The 22,024-nt window shown below is 43.8% G+C and overlaps 1 protein-coding gene across 1 annotated transcript in view; it reads right to left on the bottom strand.

Moving 5' to 3' along the window:
* CPNE5 (copine 5) overlaps window positions 1-22,024 on the bottom strand; it is a 133,585-nt gene that overhangs the window by 43,262 nt on the left and 68,299 nt on the right. The window contains exons 7-9 of the mRNA XM_081194239.1: window positions 19,251-19,314; window positions 13,426-13,529; window positions 11,167-11,271 (exon numbers count right to left, since the gene is read on the bottom strand). Coding sequence (XP_081050365.1) covers window positions 11,167-11,271; window positions 13,426-13,529; window positions 19,251-19,314 — 273 coding nt within the window. The remainder of the gene's footprint in view (window positions 1-11,166; window positions 11,272-13,425; window positions 13,530-19,250; window positions 19,315-22,024) is intronic.

Here is a 22,024-nt window from a genome sequence, read left to right as displayed (position 1 = left end):
TTGCGGTCGCCCCAATTTGGGGCGCAAATACCTGGCGGCTTCGCTCCCCAACCCCCGCGAAGATGTGGCTTGGGGCGTGCGCGCGCGCGTTTCCACCTGACTCTCTCCCTCGCCCACTCCCTGGAGCGTTGCAGTGAGAAAGGGAGAGTCTCCCGCTCGGCTGCCGCTGTTTCTCTCCATGTGTCCGCCGCCAGAGGCAGCAGCGTCAGCGGCGGGCGGCCGTGCCTGTGCGAGCAAGTCTGGCGGCGGAATGGTGGCGAGGTGCTGCGGCTGCCGCCGGGCCCTGGCGGTGGTGCCTCCCGGCGCGCTCTGCCTGGGCGTGGCGCTCAGCGGGCTCTTCAGCTTCAGCTTCTTGGCCGCGGCCCTGGTGCTACAGCCTGCGCCCGAGGCTCTTCGGAGACTCCGGAGGCGGCGAGCGCGCCCCCCCAGATGTTGCGCCTGGTGCGGCCGGCCCCCCTGCACCCCCCACGCTACGCCACTGCGCTTCAGCGACATATATCAAATGATATATGCACACTAATCTTCTAGCATAACACAGCAAGAAGCATGAGACATCGTAGAGCTAATCTACGTACAGTGGTACTGCGGGTTAAGAACTTAATTTGTTCTGGAGGTCCGTTCTTAACCTGAAACTCTTCTTAACCTGAGGTACCACTTTAGCTAATGGGGCCTCCCGCTGCCGCTGCGCCACTGGAGCACGATTTCTGTTCTCATCCTGATGCAAAGTTCTTAACCCGAGGTACTATTTCTGGGTTAGCGAAGTCTGTAACCTGAAGCGTCTGTAACCTGAAGTGTCTGTAACCTGAGGTACCACTGTATTTATTTACATGCTTTGTGCAGACAAAGGAATCATGGTGCTCACTCTCTCCAGCTCCGAGAGGAAACAGGAACAAGTAAAAGCAAAAATACAGTACAATAGTAAATACAGCGGAAGAGATAAGACTGTCTTCTGTTCCCACACTCTTCCCAGACAGGCATGTGATTTACACCAATCTCATCTGAAGCATCGGAGGAATGAAATACTAACAAAGTTTGCTACCAGGAGCATCTACTTCTGGGTTAGCGGATCTCGTAACCCGAAGCGTTCGTAAGGAGGACAATACGTAACCCGGGGATCCACTGCACGGCTTATAACCACCAGTTTTGTTTAGATACCTACCTGGACTGTCTACATGTTTAAATCAGAATTGATAAAATATTCTTTTTGTGTTAATGTCAGCTGGCAATATTTCTTTTAAATTATCACTAGTTTGATTTTCTCTTCTTTCTTTCTGCTATATTCACAAAATCTTTTGTGAAAACCATTTTTTCTAAAAAGTTGAAAGAATCTTCACAAAAATATTCACAAACTTAAGAATGGCAGCAAATGAGAGACGCTGTTATCTCTTGGCGAGCTGGGAGCAGAGCGCAGAAAGCAATCAAGGCAGCCACTGGTCTGCTACATTCCTATCTCAAATCACTCCAAAGCTCTGCTGAAGGACACTATAGAAATCTTTTCAATAATAAAAATATCAGAGGTAGGGAACCTTTGTACAGCAGGCTGCATTCCATCCATGTAGAGCTTTCTACAAACACCTATATATGTCCATAGAATCATAGAATCGTAGAGCTAGGAGGGACCTCAAGGGTCATCTAGTTCAACCCCCTGTAGGATCTCAGCTAAAGCCATCCAACCTCTGCTTTAAACCCTCCAAGGAAGAAGAGTTCACAACCTCCTGTTCCACAGTCAAACAGCTCCTACCGTCTTATCCCCAACCCAGTCAAGCAAAAAGCATTATAACCGTTCAAACCCCAAACTGGAGATTTCTCGCCTAACCAATGATGGGTTGCACTGATAACCTCTTCTTGGGTTGAGAAGTGCTGCTCTGTTCTAAAAGGTTAAGTCCAGTCAAAGGCGACTATGGGGTTGCGACGCTCATCTCGCTTTCAGACTGAGGGAGCCAGCGTTTGTCCACAGACGGCTTTCCGGGTCATGTGACCAGCATGACTAAACTGATTCTGGAGCAACGGAACACCATGACAGAAACCAGAGCTCATGAAAATGCCATTTACCTATAAAGCGGTACCTATTTATCTACTTGTACTGGCATGCTTTCGAACTGCTAGGTGGGCAGGAGCTGGGACAGAGCTCACTCTGTCGCATTCCGTCACTCTGATGTGTATCACTACTTGGAGAGTTAATCTGTGTTTATAGTATCCAGAACGGAAAATGGCAGTTTAAGCCCTAAAAAACAGGCAGATACTCAATTTAAAGCTTGCCAATTGGTAACATCAGGACACACATTCTCTTTCTTGGGTCTCTATGTGCATTTGCTATTCCCTTCTACAAATGAATTCCTTTCAGTCTCTCAGATTTTAGAATTTCACAGATTCCTTAGAACAGACGTACATTTAATGTGGTAAACCCATGAGCTTATATTGTCTTATCAGTTTAATACCCTCTAAATATTTCACATTTCAAAAGAGCGACACTCGGGTGTATTTATTAACACCGCTATTCTCACACCAAAGATCACTGCTAGACATCCCTCCCTACACAATTATACCTTGTTGAAGGCTCTTCTCCACCTGACAGGAGCTGTGTTCTGCAAAAGCCTGATTTTTATTTTTTTGCACTGATTTAGATGCATGCTCTTCGGATTATATGGTGGAAAAAACATGATGGTCTTATAGAGCTTTGTTTCATTCTGGTTGGTGGAAATTGCAGCGTTGCGTCTCAAGCAAACCGTATTTTCTGCCATCTTTAACTTGTTCATCTGCTTCTGAACAATTCCAAACAAATTATTAAAATGACTCCCACCCTCTTATCCTTGCAATTCCTGCATTGGATCTTTAATTAGTTTGTTTCGACTGCTGTGTGGGCCTTCCCCACCCCCACCCCTCATTTTTAGGTGGTATATTTTTAGCTTTAGTTGCCATGGAAACATATGACACTGGGACCAAGCTAGTCACCGATCGAGACAACAAATGCAATCTTCTCCTCATTCTGTTTCCTGATTGAAAGTGTGCTTTCAAATATTAACCTTTTCCTCATCTAGTGGTTGGAAATGACAGCAGGTGTTGGCTGCAAATCCTGGCTACTTACAGGGTAGGTGTTTGTATAGAAAGTCACTACTTAGAGCTGTATTTAGAGCTCTCTCATATCTGCTGTCCCCTTGATTCCTGTTTCTATGATCATCATCCATGTGCGGGACTGGAACTGCCCAACTGATAGGAACATGCTTATGGTACATCCATACTTATAGAAGTACAATTGAATGTAGCAGAAGAAACCCTAAAGAAAAGTGAGGGAAGGCAGTTCGATGAAGACTGAGCTGCTCCTGACTGTTGTGGGGCAGGGGTGGAAAGTTGGAGGTGGAATGTCATATCCTGGAAAATGCCATGGCTAGCTGACTCAGATCCTGAGCAGGAGCATACTGAAACCTTCTGTTACAGGTCCCTTCTTGTTGTCTTCTAGTCTTCATTAGCAATAGCTTCTGCAGCTCTCTACCCATCCTCCTCTACATCAGACTCAAGCAGACAAAATGTGCTCCAACTCCATATATTTTATTCTCTGTGGGAAGCAGATTGGTGAAATGGGTCAAAGACCTTCATTGGCTCCCAGTACGTTTCCGAGCACAATTCAAAGTGTTGGTGCTGACCTTTAAAGCCCTAAACGGCCTCGGTCCAGTATACCTGAAGGAGCATCTCCACCCCTATCATTCTGCCCGGACACTGAGGTCTATCGCTGAGGGCCTTCTGGCAGTTCCCTCACTGCGAGAAGTGAAGTTACAGGGAACCAGGCAGAGGGCCTTCTCGGTAGTAGTGCCTGCCCTGTGGAATGCCCTCCCATCAGATGTCAAGCAAATAAACAGTTAGACGACATCTGAAGGCAGCCCTGTTTAGGGAAGCTTTTAATGTTTGAAGTTTTATTCTGTTTTTAAGGTTCTGTTGAAAGCCACTCAGAGTGGCTGGGGAACCCAGCCAGATGGACAGGGTAGTAGTAGTAGTAGTAGTAATAGTAATAGTAATAATAATAATAATAATAATAATAATAATAATAATAATAATATATTATTATTATTATTATTATTATTATTATTATTATTATTATGAAATGTACTTTGAATATGTTTTAGAGGTCTAGTATTTACATAACTTCATTGCCACCCTTGCAGAACTCAGATACCCAAACCATCTGAAGGCAGCCATGTTTAGGGAAGTTTTTAATGTTAGATGTTTCTTCTTCTTCTTCTCCTCCTCCTCCTCCTCCTCATTAATAATAATATTCTGTTGGGAGCTGCCCAGAGTAGCTGGGGAAACCCAGCCACATGGGCAGGGTTTAAATAATAAATTTATTATTATTATTATTATTATTATTGGCTCAGTATTTCTGCTGGTTATTATTTTTAAAATTATCAAAAATAAATGCGAGAACAGAGATCTAGCACTCACTTTTGATTATCACAAGTTAACATATTACACATTACTGTATGCTGTTTGTCCTAATGCACATGCATTTTTGTGAGTAATTTTCCTTAATAAAATGTATTTTTGCATGTTGTTTATATGAAAATATGTATTTCACTGCACACTTCGCCCTAATATTCTATCTCTATCTCTTTATGACCTTTTTCATTTGCTACTGTTTGCTTTAAACTGACTGTAATTCTGAGTTTTGTAAATTGCTATAAGCAGCCAATGTGGCGAAGGATGAGTAAAGATATCAACAGAAACAAAAAAACAAAAACGGAATGCAAAATGTTTGGTTGGAAGGCTGCAACACAAAATTCAGAGAAGCTCCAATTTGGAAGAGTAGCTGGCTTTTGGTTTGTGTATTGCTCTGGGAAATGAGAATTAGGCAGGTTCACATTAAAATGTGAACTGCATCTCTTTCCATCCCCAGTTCCCTGTCACAGATAGGTTTAGCCTTTTCATTTTACCCAGGTAAAATGCAGTGGCAGCCAGAATCATATTTCACATAAATTAAGCCACCTCTAGAGGAGAAAAGTGATAGCAAAATTAGAATAATTTAGAAAACGAAACAAATACTGTTAAGTGGGGGAGTGTGAAGGGTGGGGGAGAAACACTGAGAACCAACCCTGAAGAAACATATCCAGCCCTTTTCCTGTCTGCTCTGAGGGTCAAATAACTCACAGGGTGTGTAATTTTTTTATTTAAAAGCAAGAATTCAACCATCTGTGTTGCTGTGAGAAGAGCACTCTTGGCTGGAGGAGAGAGACCTGTTCCTTTTCAAAGCAAAGAAAATGGAAGGTAGGTGATAATGCAGCGAGTTTTCAGTTTTGCAAGAAGCAAAAGGCCAGAATCATTTTGACCCTTCCTTCGATAATCTCCAAACTGAGGCCCTAGTACGGCAAGGTCAAGAACTGAATACATCTCAACCTGTCTGGTTGCTATTCTGATTGATGCGCCAGGTCTAAATGTGGTTCCCAAGAGGAGGATTGTAACATGTTCTAGGGCACTGGCAGATCTAATTGTTTATTAGTCTCTTCTAGTATAGAGCCTTCACCAGAATAGCATTTTTGAACAAAGTTCTGACCCCCACCAATGCAGCCCCTGACATAAATTAGCAAGCCGTGATGAATTCTGACTGCCTCCAAGAGACACAGACATAAACATCTAGAGGGATTTGTATTAGAGGGATGGTGACAATAATTAAAGCTGATGGCAGGCCTTCATGGCAATATATAGGGCTCCCATGTGTACTCTAAGCAGAGTAAGATGGATCTTGGGCACTGCCAAGAGTTGCCTTCATAAAATATTCTGCAAACTTTATAGTAGCATCATTGCAGACCCAGCATTTGGGTGGAAAACCTTCACCCTGAAAAACTTAATGGCAAGGTTTCTATACATGCAAAAGTCTTTTTCCTTGGATCTGCCTATGACTGGATCTCCAGTGATTCTACTATAGTAGCATCATTGACACAAGACATTTTCTCTTCCATTCAATATAGTTCTCTTCAAGAAGGAAGACAAGGGAGAGAAATGAGAAATCCACTCCACTTCACAGTGGGGAGGAGTTGCAGTGGACCACATGGCCACCCACTCCTCTCCGGGGGCAGGGGACAAAGTCCCGTGTCTTCCGGAGGTTCCCAGCCATGTCATTTGCCTACCAGCCAATCCGCTGGCTGGGGGCGTGTGGCCAGGCCCCACTTAAACTGAGGCATGAGCCATTTGGCCATTTGGTTTTCGCCTACCTCATAGCAATTGTCACAACTCTGTAAGGTTTGGTGGTTAGACATTGGTTGATCTTATGATGGGGGAGGGTAGGTGTGGCCATCACCTGCCCCTCCAAGCTTAAGGGTATTCCATTAAAGGAATCCGGGGGTGTGGGTCTTGTCTGAAGTCCGGGGCTGGGCTAGGGCCATGCCACAACCCCACCGGGAACCCAGGGGGAGCTCGAGTTGGTTTGCATCAACGGGGCTCCCCCTACCGGTGGTTGACCCTTACTGGACTCCCTGTAGGGAGGAGTCAGACATAGTCGGGTCAATTCCAATGCCTAAGCCGATACTGCTCACATTCTGTAACCAATAAAGTTGTGGCCTAAATTTGCCCAATAACATTAACCTAATATCCATTTCCTTGTGTCTTATTCATTAACCTCGGGGTCTCGACACACAACTACTGCCCAGTTTGTATGCTGGATGTATGTATGCATGTATGTATGTATGTATTATCACCTCAGGTTTCTTCTGGAGAAGCTAAAAAAATAATAAAAATGGGTAGAGTTAAAAGGCTCCAGAAAGGATGCTCAACAACTGAGAAGCAGTTATGAGTCTGTCAGTTCAACAGTACCATCAGACTGATCCACTATTTCCCCAAGCTTATTCACTTTGTTCCATTGGTGTACTGAACCTGGCTTCTCTATGGGCAAATCCAACACTCTAGCCAAGCCAATGCCAACCTGGGCTCCTCCAGATGTTTTAGGCTACTCTGGGGCCGATGGGAGTTGTAGGGTGAAATATATGAAAGACTCCAGGTTGGCAAAGGCTGCTCTCATCCACAACTGAACATCTGATTTCTGGGCCAATGGAATTATATGCAGGTCCCAATGGAAATCATTCCTCTAATATTATCCTTGTAACAGGCACTTAGAAAATCCATTCTATTGGCAAATAAAAAGACATGGACCTCTTGAGGAGATTTCACCCCTCCCATACCCAAGAATCTCCTGATGATCTCCTGATGGTCTCTGCTGACTCTCCAGAGAGGAGGAGGCGTGTCCTGCCTATCTACTTATTCTGCCCAGCAACATATCTGTGTGTGTGAGTGAGAGACAGTCAGTCAGTGTATCGGAGAAAGTGAGAGTGTTAGAGATTCTAAAGATAAGGTTGCTGCTAAGTGCAGCTGCAGACTCTCAGTGTAGCATTGACTTATGCTTAGAATATTCAGCTCTGTATATAGTTTTGTATCATAGTTGTAGTTACAGAATAAAAGGAAGATATTCTACAGAGCTGCTCTCCGAGTGGTTTATACTCTGCAAGACTCTGCAAAACTCTGCTGCGCAATGACTGTATTATTGAGACAGTGAACCCGGTGCTCTCAGCTCTGAGCTGTGAGTCCACAGCACTGTGACCGTTTCCTGTAAGAAGGAGGTCTCTGGTGGTGCTTCCCAGCTCGCCTAGCCCAGTCGGGTTGAGGTACACGAGTCCAGTTGGCGCACTGGCTCTAGGGCGATGCTGACACCTCTCAGTGTGGATGTGTGGCTAATTCAAATAACTGTAAAATGAAGCCCAGTGGGCACAATCTAGCAATGCCAGGAACCTTAAACAGTGCGATGCTATGGCTGCATACACACCTACTTGGGAGTAAGCTCCACAAAATTCATTGAGGCTTTTTATTGAATAGACACATACAGGATTGCACCAAACATTCCATTGCCTTCAAGCTGCTTAATGTAATTCTGATCCCAGTCAGAATTTCTAAGCAATAATTGCAGCACTCAAGTTTCATATTGCTTGCATAACCAGCAATATTGCATCACTAAGTATATCAATCTGGATGTATTTAGCTGTTCGGAAATGAAAAAGAAAATCTGTAAATAAAATTAAATTAACAGTATCACTGGATTCAAATCACTCCCATATCAGCAACCATCAAACTTGAGAATTTATGAAGATGGGGGCGGAGGGAACCAAAAAGCACTTGAAAACCCATTCACATAAATAGAACTATGTCATTAGATATGTGGCTAGCATCCAAAAACTTGAGTGCATCCCAGGTCTTATTAGGCCAGTAGTCACTTTCTATAAGAACAGAATGTGTCAGTGCAGAATACCCTGAAGGAAATGTCTGCCACCTCATTGGGTTGTAGTAATTTGTCGTGAATGCTAGTTTGGGCAAAATTAAAGTCACAGTTGAGCACACTGCATCCTTGTAGAATGGGCAAGGCTAAGAAAAAAGGCAATCCAGAGCACATATATTTGGAAGTATGTGTAGAATGATTTCACACTTACTAGAAAGCAAGCCCCACTGAACTCAGTGGTATTTAGTTCTGAGCAAACACACATAAGACTGCTCTGAACAGCTGCAAGAACTAGAGGGCTATTATGGGCTCTGATTCCTGAATGCTCTTTACCATTCCTTTTTCCCCTTTGTGAAATGGAGCTCCAGTGACATGGTTGCTTGTAAGGATTAATAAGATAACCATAGCAAAACCCTTCACACACCTAAATGGTTATAATAATGCACTGTCAGATTATCAACGTAAGTGATGGAGTGTTCTCAGCTATATATTTTTATGGATATATAGCAACCTGGAGTCCTTCAGAAAATGATGCATTGTGGTTTTTCTTCCATTTTAGCAGGATAGCCATATGATATGAAGCCAAGAAGTTGCAGCCAACTGGGTCATTTTTGCACCTAAGAAAATATGCCTTGTGGGAGTCAATATTCTTATAGATTCTTCTCTTTATTTACTTCGTTTCAGGAGAAATTTTATTTGAATCATTTGCTTTTAAATCTCAGAAGTCTTAGCAAAGCAAAGCAAAAAAGTTAAAGGGAATTGTATTAAAGGATATGAAAGCAAATCATTTAGGAAAATGCAGTGAGCTGTCAGCCCATTTCTGGAGAATGACTGAGCAAAATAGGTATGAGGTACTATATCTTACTGATTTAAGATTCCAAGTTACACAGAACTCTTTATCATGAAACAGAATGAATGAATAGGTCCTAAGATAGTGTCTTACACTTGCCTACCTGGGAGACAACCCCACGAAGTAGATGTATTAGGATTGCATTCTCAGTCACATTTTTTTGCTTTTCTGCCAAGAAATGATATCACTCCACAATGAAGGGGTGGGGAAGATGTTTTGTTCATTTGATGTACACTTTGCCCAGTATATAGCTGGGTTTTATCACCAGGAACCACTGGCATGGAAAACAGCTTTGTAAATGTACATCAGTGCTGAGCTTCTAATCAATGGTAAACATTGTAGGTTTCATGGTAGTAAGAGCTGCAATTAAAGCACAGCTCTCAAGCTTGCAAGTGTAAACATACGGATGCTGAGAGTGAATTCTATTGTGTTTTATGACAACCGCAAGCTGAGTGAAGAATATATTGCACTGGGTAATGGGCCCAATCATTCTTCATGTAATTGGCATTCCTATGTACAAGGCTCTCTTATTACGCTGATTAACATGACTGTCAATCCCCTCCCAGCAAGACTATCTCTCCTGAATTGCTACTGACCTTTTCTGTGGTTTTAGGCATAGGAATGCTAGCTGCTTTTGCAAATGAAACAGATAATCCATCTCCAGGACATCTTCAATCACACCTTTCCCAGGCCTTTTAGTTCATTTCCATCCATCAATCACCCATTAAGTACATCTCTGTTCCAAGCAGCCTTCTCTAGGGAGTCGTCTCTCTTCACACCACCTCCACTTTTGCCTTTTCAGTTATGTTTACAGAACCTGAGCCATCTAATTTGGAACAGATCAGAGCCCCAGGTTTTTAGATTCTCTTAAGTCCCCAGGGAAGAGAAAACACTCACATCGCTTTGTTACTGGATGTGACAATTTCTACAGTATACAGTGCATAGCCAGTTGGGTTACAGAAATCATAAGCCATAGCTGACCTTGGTTATTGAACATACCATCATTTAAACTAACCAGAGTTTGGACATAAACACAGAACTCTGGTAAGTTTAAAAGCAAGTCCGACCTCATCTTCATGTGTGCATATAATGCTAAAAAATAGTTTAGTAATATATCAGGAAAGGGTCAATATGAAGCAGGGGTATCTCCTACTCCACTGCTCCAATGGTCCACTCATCTTCCCTTCTTTCACCCACAATGACGGCCAGTCCATTCGGGCAAGTGGGGCACTGCCCCAACACCCTGTCAGCTCCCTCTTCCTTGGCCTCAGTGTTGCCTTTATAGAACTTGGCAGGGAGGCAAACAGGAAGGAAACTAGAATTAGCTGGCTTTGCCTCTCCTCGGCTTTGGCTCCACCTACTGTTTGGGCTCCCTCTCCTTGCAGTCTGCCCTTCCAGTCCCAATGGACACCAGTCACTACTGATCCCCCACTCTCAGCTCAGTTTAAATCCCACTCACTGCAGCATGTGGGTAGTGAATGAATTGACGGAGTACTGGTGGTGGTAGCACAGTTAATGCATATTACCCAGATCTCAGTATACAGCTCTGAAAGTTGCAGGAGGCTCTCAGGGTCTGGCCCCGAAAGCCTTAATCCTCAAAGGGCTTGTGATCCCTATGAAGTCATAGAATCAGTGCAGTTGCTAATACAATAGGAAGAGGTGAAATGGACAGTTACTGTTTGCAGAGGCAAAAGGGAGCTGTTGTCAATTGCTACATGCTTTTCTTATTTTGAACCTAAGAGGAAACGAAAGATCCTGCTCAACCAGATCAAGGGACCATAGAGTCCAGCTTCCTATTTTTCCAGCCGTGACCACCCAAGGGCTTCCAGAAAGCCCACAAGTGAAGCTTGAAGGCAAGAGCGCCCCCCACAGAGCTTGAAAGCAACAGCACCCCTGCATTGCTTATCCCCAGCATCTAGTATTTAGAGTGCAATTTTGGGGGCATCTGTGACATTATGTTGGACCCAAGCCTCCCTCAGTGTTGCTTTCCTGTAAGACCTCCTGATCCTTTCCTCTAACAAACCAACACACACAGTTGTCAAAACGGCATCTTATTCCATGGGGTCTGTACCTGTCATAGTCTCCATTGCACAGGGCCCGCACCGGGATAGCAAAGGACTGCCATACAGGGTTCAAAGTGTTCTTCACCACTTCGGTTTTGTGGCAGATGGTAAATCTGGCAGGATACAAATAAGGCCAGTTGAGTTAGGGTAGACAGGGAAAAATAAATAATGCTCCCCTAATGTCAGGCAGTCATGGACAGGGGCAAATTAGCACAAGGTTGGACCATGACCAAAATGGATTACTTGCTTTTAAAAATGTAACAACTCTCTAACAAAGCACCATCTTGGTAAAAGGTGTCTGGATCTTCCTCAGTGAAACTGGTCTTTTGGATGAGCCTAAATAGAACTGCATACAACCAAAGGGCAGCATCATAGGCCTTCAGTGCCAGCAGATCAACATTTAGAAGCCAGGGGTTGGGAACCTGTAGCTCTCCAGATAGTTTTGGACATGCAACTTCCATCAACTCCAGGTTTAAAAAACAAACTTGTGCTTCCTTGGCAACTGAATGAATGAAATGGCCTTATATTGATATCAGCTGGTAGTAGCTGTCTGAAATCCTCCGCTGAGTCTCCCCTATCTTGGGAGGGTGGAAAACGCCAATGAAAATGGAAAAGGAAGCAGAAGCTGCTGTGATTTGCATACTTGTCTGTGGTCAGGAATGGAAATCTGTCAAGCAAATTCAATTGGTGTCCACCAATATCATTTTTATTATTAAGTCTGCAGATGATACATAATGACATAAGAAGAGCCTGTTCTATCAGGCCAGGGGCCCATCTAGTCAAGCTTTGTATTCTCATACTAGCCAACGAGATGCAGGACCTGAACACAATTGCAATCTCCCCTGTTGTGGTTTCCAGTAGCCCTTGCCAATTCATGCAGTGAATCTGGAGGGGGCATCAGACTCTGGATCAAACTGGGGACCCCCACCCTGGATCCAGTCCCAAATAAGTTTGGGGTGGGGATTATATTTAATTAGGCCTTTAAAACCCCAATTAAACACCTAGCTGAAAGATGGGCATGGGAAGGAGACCATGCATAGTTCTATTCTAACCCCATTTAACTAATATGTAATTAATTTCCCCCTCTTTTTTACAGCATTTTGATGTTGCCTTTACAATGAAATGTGAATCTAAGTTATGTAAACAGTTATGTACAGTATGTTACATAAGTTAGGTAACTTCTCTTAAATAGGGGACATGAAATGTATAAGGTAGTATTTGGCAGAAACCAAACTGCAGCAACACAGAAGCAGAGCTGATTTTGATTAACACAGGTTGGGACAGAAACTGTTGCCAGTTCAACCCTAATCCTAGCCCTGCTATCTGATGGAGATGCCATGTTCTCTACTCCATTGGAAATTCAACTATGGCTAAGCATCCCTTTTATTTAGAACTGTCAAGAGGAGGACAATGTTGGTCATCTGTAGACTATCAATGCCTCTTCTAGGCTTATTAACGGCTATCTTTATCTGTTTTAAATTAAGCATATAATTTAATCTCTAACTGGCTCTGCATACAACCCAAGCAGTATTCATAAGCATTTTTTTAAAATGGCCTTGAGAATCACTACATGCAGGCAGCTTGATTCCCTTTTGTCCCATATCAAGAAGCAGGTTTAAAATCTCAGCCAAAGAACATCCTTACCTCGCTGATTTGAAATGATTTTGAGAGAACCATTTCTTAGTGACCTTGTGTAAGTGTAAGTAGACCCACTAGGAAGTCACATCAGAACAGGTGTCAGTCAATTTTTGAGGACTGCTAACGTTTCAAAACGGGCTTCATAAAGATGGATTAATTTCTCCCAGAACAGTGCATAACGCTCAGTGCATAACATTTATAAACATGAGAATGCTTAAAAGAGTTTCCCTATCTTGCCTGGGGGGACATTGCACTGCAGACACTAGGTTGTTTAGATCCAGTTTTTCTGTGTCTGCAATTGGTATGTGTGCACCCATATACTCTGTTTTCCATCTTAAGTTTTCCATAGTTGTTCAGCTGTTGTTACCTAGTTTCTAAGCCGAGTCCCTTGTTTGGAGCAGGAGGATGGGTTTATAATACTTCTATTGTTAGAAAAGGAGAGCAGCTGCACCATGAATGTGGTGCCCAATACATTTTGAACAAACTCATTATCAAGGGAAATGTTTTATGCTTCTTGGCGGGGGGAAGGGGGAGTTCTTGGGACAACATTTTGCTACAGGTCACCTAAGCAAGCTCTGTTACAATCTGAATAATTATCCTGCCCCCAAAGCAAAAGCACTTTGACTTACGTCCCATCCTCGTTACTCCTATAGAATACCATGAATGGGTCGGATTTTCCAAAGAAATCTTTCTTGTCCAGCTTGTTGGCACAGAACTGCATTGTGGCCACATCCTTGGAATGGGGAACAGAAAATATATCTATAAACTATTTGTTTGTTTCTGAAAATATTTATATACTCCCTAATTTGCACACATCTCAAGATCAGACTGGGCTTCCTGTACCTGCAATTTGCCTGTAAGACACCATCCGTGCAATTGCTAATTGTGTATTTGTTGTCTTTTTTAATTTGGCCCAGAGATCCTGAGTGCTGCACTACACTTTCTTGGTAGTAGGCAGGTATGAGAGGGAGCCAGAGTATCCAACCTTACATGTTGTTTGTGAATTCAACTCAGTGCGCAATTCTTCTTCCATTCGCCTGCCAAACTCTCAGCTAATGATGCTGCAGGCAGTGATCCTCTGACCCTCTTCAGTTGGAAATGAGTGACTCACCGTGTGAATGGTGTAAGCATTTAATCTTACAAAGGATACCATTGTAGGGGAATGAATAGGAGGAGCACATCTTCAAGAGGGGAGCAGATTTAGGGCAGTTGGGATGTCATAACTCTGTCCCAGGTGTGTCACTATTGCCTTGTCATGTGCCCCTCCTCCTCCTCTTGTTCCCAGTGATCTGTCTTGGCATCATGGTTTGTTAATAAGTACCCAATACTTTTTGAGAGTGGGGACAAGGCAGCAAAAATCCAGGGTAGAGGGACAGGCCAACTCTACCAAGAATTAAATGGCTGCCTTGTACCCACTCAATGTGCACATTCTCATGCTTCCTAAAGAAAGTTTGGAAAGTATTGCTTTCTAAGCTAGGACCTGTGGGAGGTGATACATAGATAGCAGTAAAGTACAACATTCCTTGTTTTCCTAGAGTGAACTTGCAAGGGAATGTTTGGTCCAGTCAGTAGAAAACTTCCTCTTTCCTACTGACTGGGACATACTTCCTCTTGCATGTGGCTAGAGGTTGGCTTGACCTTACCTGCCCAGGTAACACAAAAGGACATAGCATGCTGCACACTCCCTCTCTCTCACTTCCTCTCGTTATAGGACCAGCAGCTTTTTAGAGATGCTCTGTTGGCCAACAGAGGACAAAGGGACCATTTCTTTATGGGATAGATTCCACATGTATATACTCTGTAACTAAGTTTGCCTTCAGGGATCCATCTGTGAACTGAATGTGTGAGTAAACTTATTTTATATACTTTACACAAGATTGTGCCATGTCTATTCTTTTAAGAGGGAGATAAAAGGGAAATTACCAGGAATCTATATTGAGAAGCTTAAACAAGCTTGCAACCAGCTACCTGCTGTGTGTTTAAGAGGGGAATGTAAAACTCTGCTAAGTTATAGAACTTGCTAGCACAAGTTAGGAAGGATATTATTAAACAATATATCCTCTCCTGCCTCCCTGAACATTCCCACAGGATCAACATCACTAGTGCTTGTAGCAGCAAAGCAGATGGTGGGATAAGGAAACCCACGAGGTGGTGCATTGTGCTGATAAGGGTAGGGAGTGGAATGTTTTAAGGAACCCCTGATCTCAAGCCATTTCCCAACAATGGTCTAATAATTTTACTGGTTTAGGGGAGAGAATCTTCACCACAGTCCTAGAAGTTGCCTCCTGAGATGGTCAAGAGCAAACTATCCTTGAGGACCATGGTAGATACTCTAGGGCAGAAAATGCTCAAAAGGCTCTCAGGTGATGCAGGATGCTTTGCCAGAGGTCACCTGCTCCTTCGTGCAGCTTTAATCCTTGGCAGCACTGCTCCCTGATCAAGCCAAAAACAGCACACAAGAATCAAGCAAACTGCTCCTGATCTGGGGACAAAGTCAAAATAGAACAGTGCAGAGGTCTTGGGGCATGACATCACTTCCCATGGGGTGTCCACCAGATAATGTATGGTGTCCTGCATGCTGCTTCTGGAGCAGAGAGCGAAAGCTGGGTTGTCCAGGAAGAAACAGCATGCAGGTACATTCCTTCTGCCTTGGCAGGCACCACTCACAATGGGATGGCCGATCCACACATCCAGAACTTCTGGGAATGAGGGGCAATGATCTCATGGCTCAGAGGTGTGACCCTCTAATTGTAGCTTAGCTAGGTAAAGGTAAAGGTACCCCTGCCCGTACGTGCCAGTCTTGACAGACTCTAGGGTTGTGCGCTCATCTCACTCTATAGGCCGGGAGCCAGCGCTGTCCGCAGACACTTCCGGGTCACTTGGCCAGCGTGACAAGCTGCATCTGGCGAGCCAGCGCAGCACATGGAACACCGTTTACCTTCCTGCTGGTAAGCGGTCCCTATTTATCTACTTGCACCCGGGGGTGCTTTCAAATTGCTAGGTTGGCAGGCGCTAGGACCGAACGACGGGAGCGCACCCCACCACGGGGATTCGAACCGCCGACCATGCGATCGGCAAGTCCTAGGCGCTGAGGTTTTACCCACAGCGCCACCCGCATCCCACAGTGCCACCCGCATTCCAGTAGCTTAGCTAGGCAAGGTCTAATAATTGTTCTCCCAGCTGGGGTTAAGAAATTGGCCATTGATCACTTACAGTATGTTGAAATAGTAATTGTTTGGAGAAGTGGGATGTGCTCAGGCAGTACGGTACTTCTGTTGCTGCACTCCCCAATCCATAGAAATGAGGGAGTGTGCAGGTTTGATTTTCTCTTATCAGTGTGACTTCCCATTATCAGCATTCAGGATAAGATACGGAGGGAGGCAAGAAAGTGCTGGGTGGGTTAAGACAAGGCTCTTGGAAAATCGGGGGGGGGGGGACGGACACAAGCAAGTTGAATTCCTTGGGGTGATGGTGCAGAAACTGCCAAGGAACAATGTCACTGGGTGGAAGCACAGTTAATCCCATATGATGCATTCCCATACTATCCTCAGCACAGAGGGAAAAGTTAAACCAGATTCTAGCGCAGGCTGCAGAACGGCTCATGCAGAGCTAATTGGTTCTGTCTCGGTTCTTTCAGATCGAAATGAGTATTAAATTCTCTTTATGGCACAACAGATGGTATGCTGCTTTGGATGCATTCAAGCACATTCCCGAAATTCTGAACGGACATCAGTGTCACAAACATGCACTGTTAACCAGACAGTGCATGTCTCGTGAGCTGGATGGGTCTGTGTGCTGTATGTTTATGAGCAAAAAGTGTGAAGCACTTTGTGTTGTTTGAATATAAGTATTTAGTGTGGTGCATCCATCTGCACAAGTCTGCCTACAGAAAGACAAATCCACAAATGAACATGTGAGAAAGATTTGGTCTGTATGTCTTTTTTTAGCTGTGCAAGTTCAACATAGGTGTGTGAAGAAGGGGGTTAAAAAATATATTGTAATTGTCTGTGTAGGAGAAAAAATAGGATTTCCTTCCCTCTTGCAGACGTCAGCTGTGTGGGCGAGAGAAGGTGACAAAAATGTAGTGATACTGTTTGTGTTCATTTCTGTATGTGGGAGAGAAAGGGAATGAAAGAATCTGTCTTTGCTGATGTTTAGTCTCTAGGCAGTCCTGTCTTTCTCCTAAAAGTTATACACCAACTGTGCTGTTTTGTTCTGTTCAACACCAGCAGCAAGCAAGTGGACAGATTCTGATGCTTGTCAGGGGCTGATACTTGACTCTTGTGTACCTGGCAGTTGGCTTCAACCAGGCATAGGCTTGCAACTTGCCCATTCTCCTCTTGTCTCCCCTTCACAAAACAAATTTGTGACCGAGAATGCTAGGAAGAACCTCGATCCAGATGTGGTAAGATTTTCCTCTGGAAGAAACCTGATTTTACTTCATTAACCTCTTCAGGACAGTTAATCCAGAAAATTGTCTGTGGCCATTTCCTCTGATGGAGCTGGTTGGGGAAAGGAGCCTTACAAAAGGAGGAAAACATTTTAGCAAACAGGCATGCCCAGTGGCAGGTTTGTATGGCAAGTCAACCCAGTTTTGAACAGCTTTCTGCTTTGGAATGTGATGGGGCTGGGACAGAGTTTCAGATTTGTGCTGGAAGCCCAATGAGTCAGCCATTGATTCATTACATTTTTATCTTGCTCTTCTGTAATAAATGTAGGGGTTGCTCGTGCGTAAGTTGGTGCCACTCCTGGCTAGGTTGCCTTGTTAAACCTTTTCTGTCTGGACAGCCCTTCACTTCGCGGCTGTTCAGTTGCTAGCAGAATCTGTCAGTGGGCGTTTCTTAAACCTTTTCCAGCATAAAAGCTGTTTGACCCCAAGTCTCCTCCTACTCTCCCTGCGCAGAAGTCTTCTGCGCAGGGAGGGTGTGGGTAGCGGAGGACCCGTGCTCTCCTCGCTGGTCTCCAGTGATGAGTCCTGGAGCCCCTTCGCCAATTCCCCCATCTGCCCCCCTTTATCCCTGGTGTTACGCTGATTTCCTTCCCCAGCTGGTGAGCTGCCTCCCCCCCTGCTGGGCCCTTCTCCAGCATCGTTTGAGAGCCTCGCCTCCGCCTCTGGCTCCGATGTCAGTTCCCTGACATCTTCCTTTGAGGAATTCCAAATATTATTGCACATGGGTTTCTCTCTTTTATCCTCACAGCAACCCTTTGAGGTAGATCAGACTGAGAGAATGTGCGACAGGCTGGAGATCACCCAGTAATGTTGAGTGAGTGTGTATTGACTCTGACAAGTTTTGCTTTGTTGCATTTCTGCAGGTTCCAGCTTTAATGGTTTATTTTTACTTTGTATTTCAATAGGTTTTTTACTTATTCACTGTAAACTGCCAGGCAACTTCATACTATTAGGCAGCATACAAATGCCACGCAGACACAGACAAACGCTCCATCCACACAACGCTGTGCAGATATTCATTTGTGTTCTGACACCCACCTACCTCTACCCAGAAACTGCATCCCTCATGGTTAAGGCATCAGATCCCTTTCTCTGCACAGCAAATCTTTCCACACACTTATTATTTCTTAGTTGCTGCCCTTGTTTGTCCTTTAGTACACAATCTGAACTCTTAACTTCCAGCTGTGACCACACTTTAGCCATTGACGTTGGCTGTAATCTCGGTTCTTGCTCTGAGAGCTGTTGAGAGGAGTGTTTGTCCAGAAACTGCAGCAGACAGTGAGCTTACATGGTAGTCTCCCCACTCCCACCCCCACCACAAGCGATAAAGAGCTGAAGGGAGTAGAATCTCTCACTGCAACCTTATGACTCTCCAGAGCTGCACATTTTCTATTTCCACATTACAACTATTCTGGTCTCTGCTGAGAATTTACTGAACAGTTTGTCCAATTGCACAACACGTTGTTCCACCAAGGCTCTACAGTACATGCACATACATATACATGTAGCATGTGTCCAACACCTCATTTCAGTGTTCTCAGAGGAGTAACATGGGCAGGGCAGGGGGCATTGCCCCGGGTACAGTTTTCTTTGGGGTGCATTCCTCATGACGCCCTGCCAGCCCATGGGTTGATGGATACAAGGCAGAATTGGCATGAGAGCATACCATCTGCAAGGGTGAGAGATTTTGTGTGCCAGCGCTACAAATGTACAACCAGCATGCATTGCAGGAGCACTCAAATGAGATGAACAGCATGGAATATTTGTCAGCGTATCTACTTTGTCTGTGTCTCAGCCTCTCTCACCATACTCTGCATTATTATACAGCTGATCTTCATGAGCCATGAAGTATGGTAAGGACTTAGAGAAGAAAACACCTTGTTATATATAATTATCCCTAGAGCTTTGGCTTTTTGAACTCAAGACGCCAGCAGACAGGAACTCCCCTTGCTCCTTCAGGAGCAGAGGCCTGACCAGAAGCTCAAAGAGCAGAGAATTACTTACTCGGCAGTTACCCAGTTCCTCAGCGGACAGGATAATGGTGCCACACTTCTTCCCTGGAATTCCCCTGCAAGAAGAAAGAAAATGGTTCAGCAGCTGGGAAGAAGATGAAGAAAGAGCAAGCAACTGATTGATGCTGCCAGTAAGTCCCCCTGGTATTGGCTGCACTATAGGCTGATTGGCAACTGCAGTGAGCCCCTGTGAAGGCATGCTGTCAGCATCAATCAGTTGTTTAGTGCTCACACGGCAACTTCAAAGAAGCTTGTTGAAACTGCTCAATAACGATTACAGTGAGCCCTTCTGAAGTCTTATTTGCAGGTGTAAGTAGTTTTCCAGCTTTTTCTGACTGGAAAAAGTCTAACTTCCCAAAGATCATGCAGAAAGCTTAGATGGGAATGTGGGCTAGGGCTTCCCATGTTCAAAGACTAGCATTTTGCTACGGTGGTTTTCAGACCTGGGATCTATCCTCAGCCCCAGCTTGAAACATGAGGCCCTGCTGCATTAGGGCTGTGATTCTGTTGCTTAATTTATTTGGTTGCTGTTGGTTTTTATTTTTTGTCTGGGAAGTTTTGCTGGAGGCTGAAACATTAAACTATTATAAATAAATGAAAGAGTCCAACTGAACAGCCACTTTCAGCCAATCCTGTGCATGCTTACTCAGAAGTAAGTCCCACTGTGTTCATTGGGACTCACTCCTGATAAGTCTACTTTGAATTGCCTCTGCAAACATTTCTGAAGGTGGCAAAATAAAGGAGAAGCCAAGAAGGGTTTTTTCCTCCCCAGATGAAAAGATGAAGCTTTTGGTCGATTTGTGCTACTAGTTCTGCAGCTTGAGACAAACTGAAATATTTATTTTGAGTGCACAAGTAAGTAGGACATTGAGAGACACAACTCACCATGGAGCAAAACTAAGAAAAGAGGTTTACTTCAACACCCCCCCCCCGCCCTCCTTTTTACTGCCAGCATCTTTGAATAGAACAATTTTGGCCAGCTTTGTGATTTACAATCATTCTGTCCATTCAATTCCACAAGAGCAGGAAGCCCTGCTGGGTAATGATCACTCAAAACGAATTCATCCTGCAGGCCAGATGACAAGTTTATTTGTTTGAAGGGGTTTGGAAATTAGGAGTAAGACAGTAAGCAACTGATGTGACCTTTTCCCAGACGTCAAATTTTTGTAAAAGAAATTCCAAAAACGACATTACCCATGGGCTACTTTAATTATGATTTCAGTTCTTGACCAACTTCTTGCACAAGAGGAAAAAGTAGGTATTCAAGCACAATGTTTGTTGCACGTGTAGCGAATTGGTCATCTGAACAATTTCCCATTAACACAAGTTGCAATTTTGAGCACCACCATTCATGCTAGGAGTAGGGCATGAAGTCCTAATTTGTGGCAGTGACAATTAGGGGTGGTGGATAAATTTGATTTACTTTGCATTTAAAGTTGAATCTGCCTAATCCACACTTTCAGAAACAATATGGGACCTGAAACACAGTCATCCTTTGAAATTTGCACTTCTCTGAATTTTGCAATGTAGTTCTCCAGGCCAATAATGTATACAGAAGTACAGAATAAAGTGTTCGTAAAAGGGAATGTATCTGTGAAAATGGCATACAAAAATGACTGCATTAGGGAAATTTACTTTGGGAAATGTGTATATTAGACAGAACTGCAAAAAATGTGTACATATTAGGAGAAATTCAGACTAAAACACTGGTTTTTCATGAGGACTTAAAAAACATTTCAAACATGTGAAAATGTGGAGAACTGAAATCAAGGTTGGCAAAATGAGAAACCAAGAGAAACTAAAGTTTGCAGATTTGCCCATCCCTTGGGACAATAGAGTCAGACCACTGATTTGCCACATGTCTGGAGCAATCTGGATTTTAAAATAACTGGGCTGGGGAAGTTTTTTGACCCCAAAAATTCATTTATCTCCCCTACCCCCACCCAGGCCATCTGTCAGTCATCTAGCATCACAATGGTGCCATGTGATTGATAGGTGGGTTGTCCCACCCACCTGTCAAATTTGGCCCAAAGAGGTGGTGGGTGACATTGACCAAGTGTAATTGAACTCCCTGCACATCAGCTAATGTGTGGGCCAATGTCAATCCTGCTTACTGAAGGGTATTGCCAGCCAGTTTGCAACAGGAACTCACTGGCTGGCCTGTAGCAAGCAGGATCAAACTCCACACCCACCAGCTGGTGTGTGTGTGTGTGTGTGTGTGTGTGTGTGTGTGTGTGTGTGTTTTCAATCCTGCTTTCAACAGCCATGTCTCTACTTGGCCCATTCCTGACATCACATATAAGCATAAACATGTCCCATAACTAGGCAGCAGTAAGATCACAATTAGGTTAGTGTGCTGTTAAGAACCGAGTGTTTGCCTGCACCCTTTCACCGCTTTTTATCGGTAATTTAAAATGTTTTATACTTTTGTCAATTGCATAAGAAGTTTTCTTGCTATGAAAAGTTTGATAAATAAATGCATTTAGATATGAATTACCCAAGTTATTTTTAAAAAAAACCCTGCTCAACCCAGTGTATTTTAATCTGTTTTTAGTGTACTGCTGATTTTATTTTTTAATGTTTTAAATAGTTGTTTTTCATTGCTTTTACCAAAAAAATAAAATAAAATCTCATTGTAAACCACGTTGAGTTTTGTTTTTGGGTTGTTCTTTTTTTGCAATCTCAAGGTGCATAAAATTTATGAAATAAAATGCCTACATAAAATAATAAAGCACAAATCTACCTCTGAGCCTGTGGCTGATTCTG

This window comes from Podarcis bocagei (assembly GCF_964188305.1).
Source record: "Podarcis bocagei genome assembly, chromosome: 5".
In the NCBI taxonomy this organism is placed as follows: domain Eukaryota; kingdom Metazoa; phylum Chordata; class Lepidosauria; order Squamata; family Lacertidae; genus Podarcis; species Podarcis bocagei.
The sequence above is the reverse complement of the archived record's forward strand: the minus strand, read 5'-3'. Positions and strand labels throughout refer to the sequence as shown.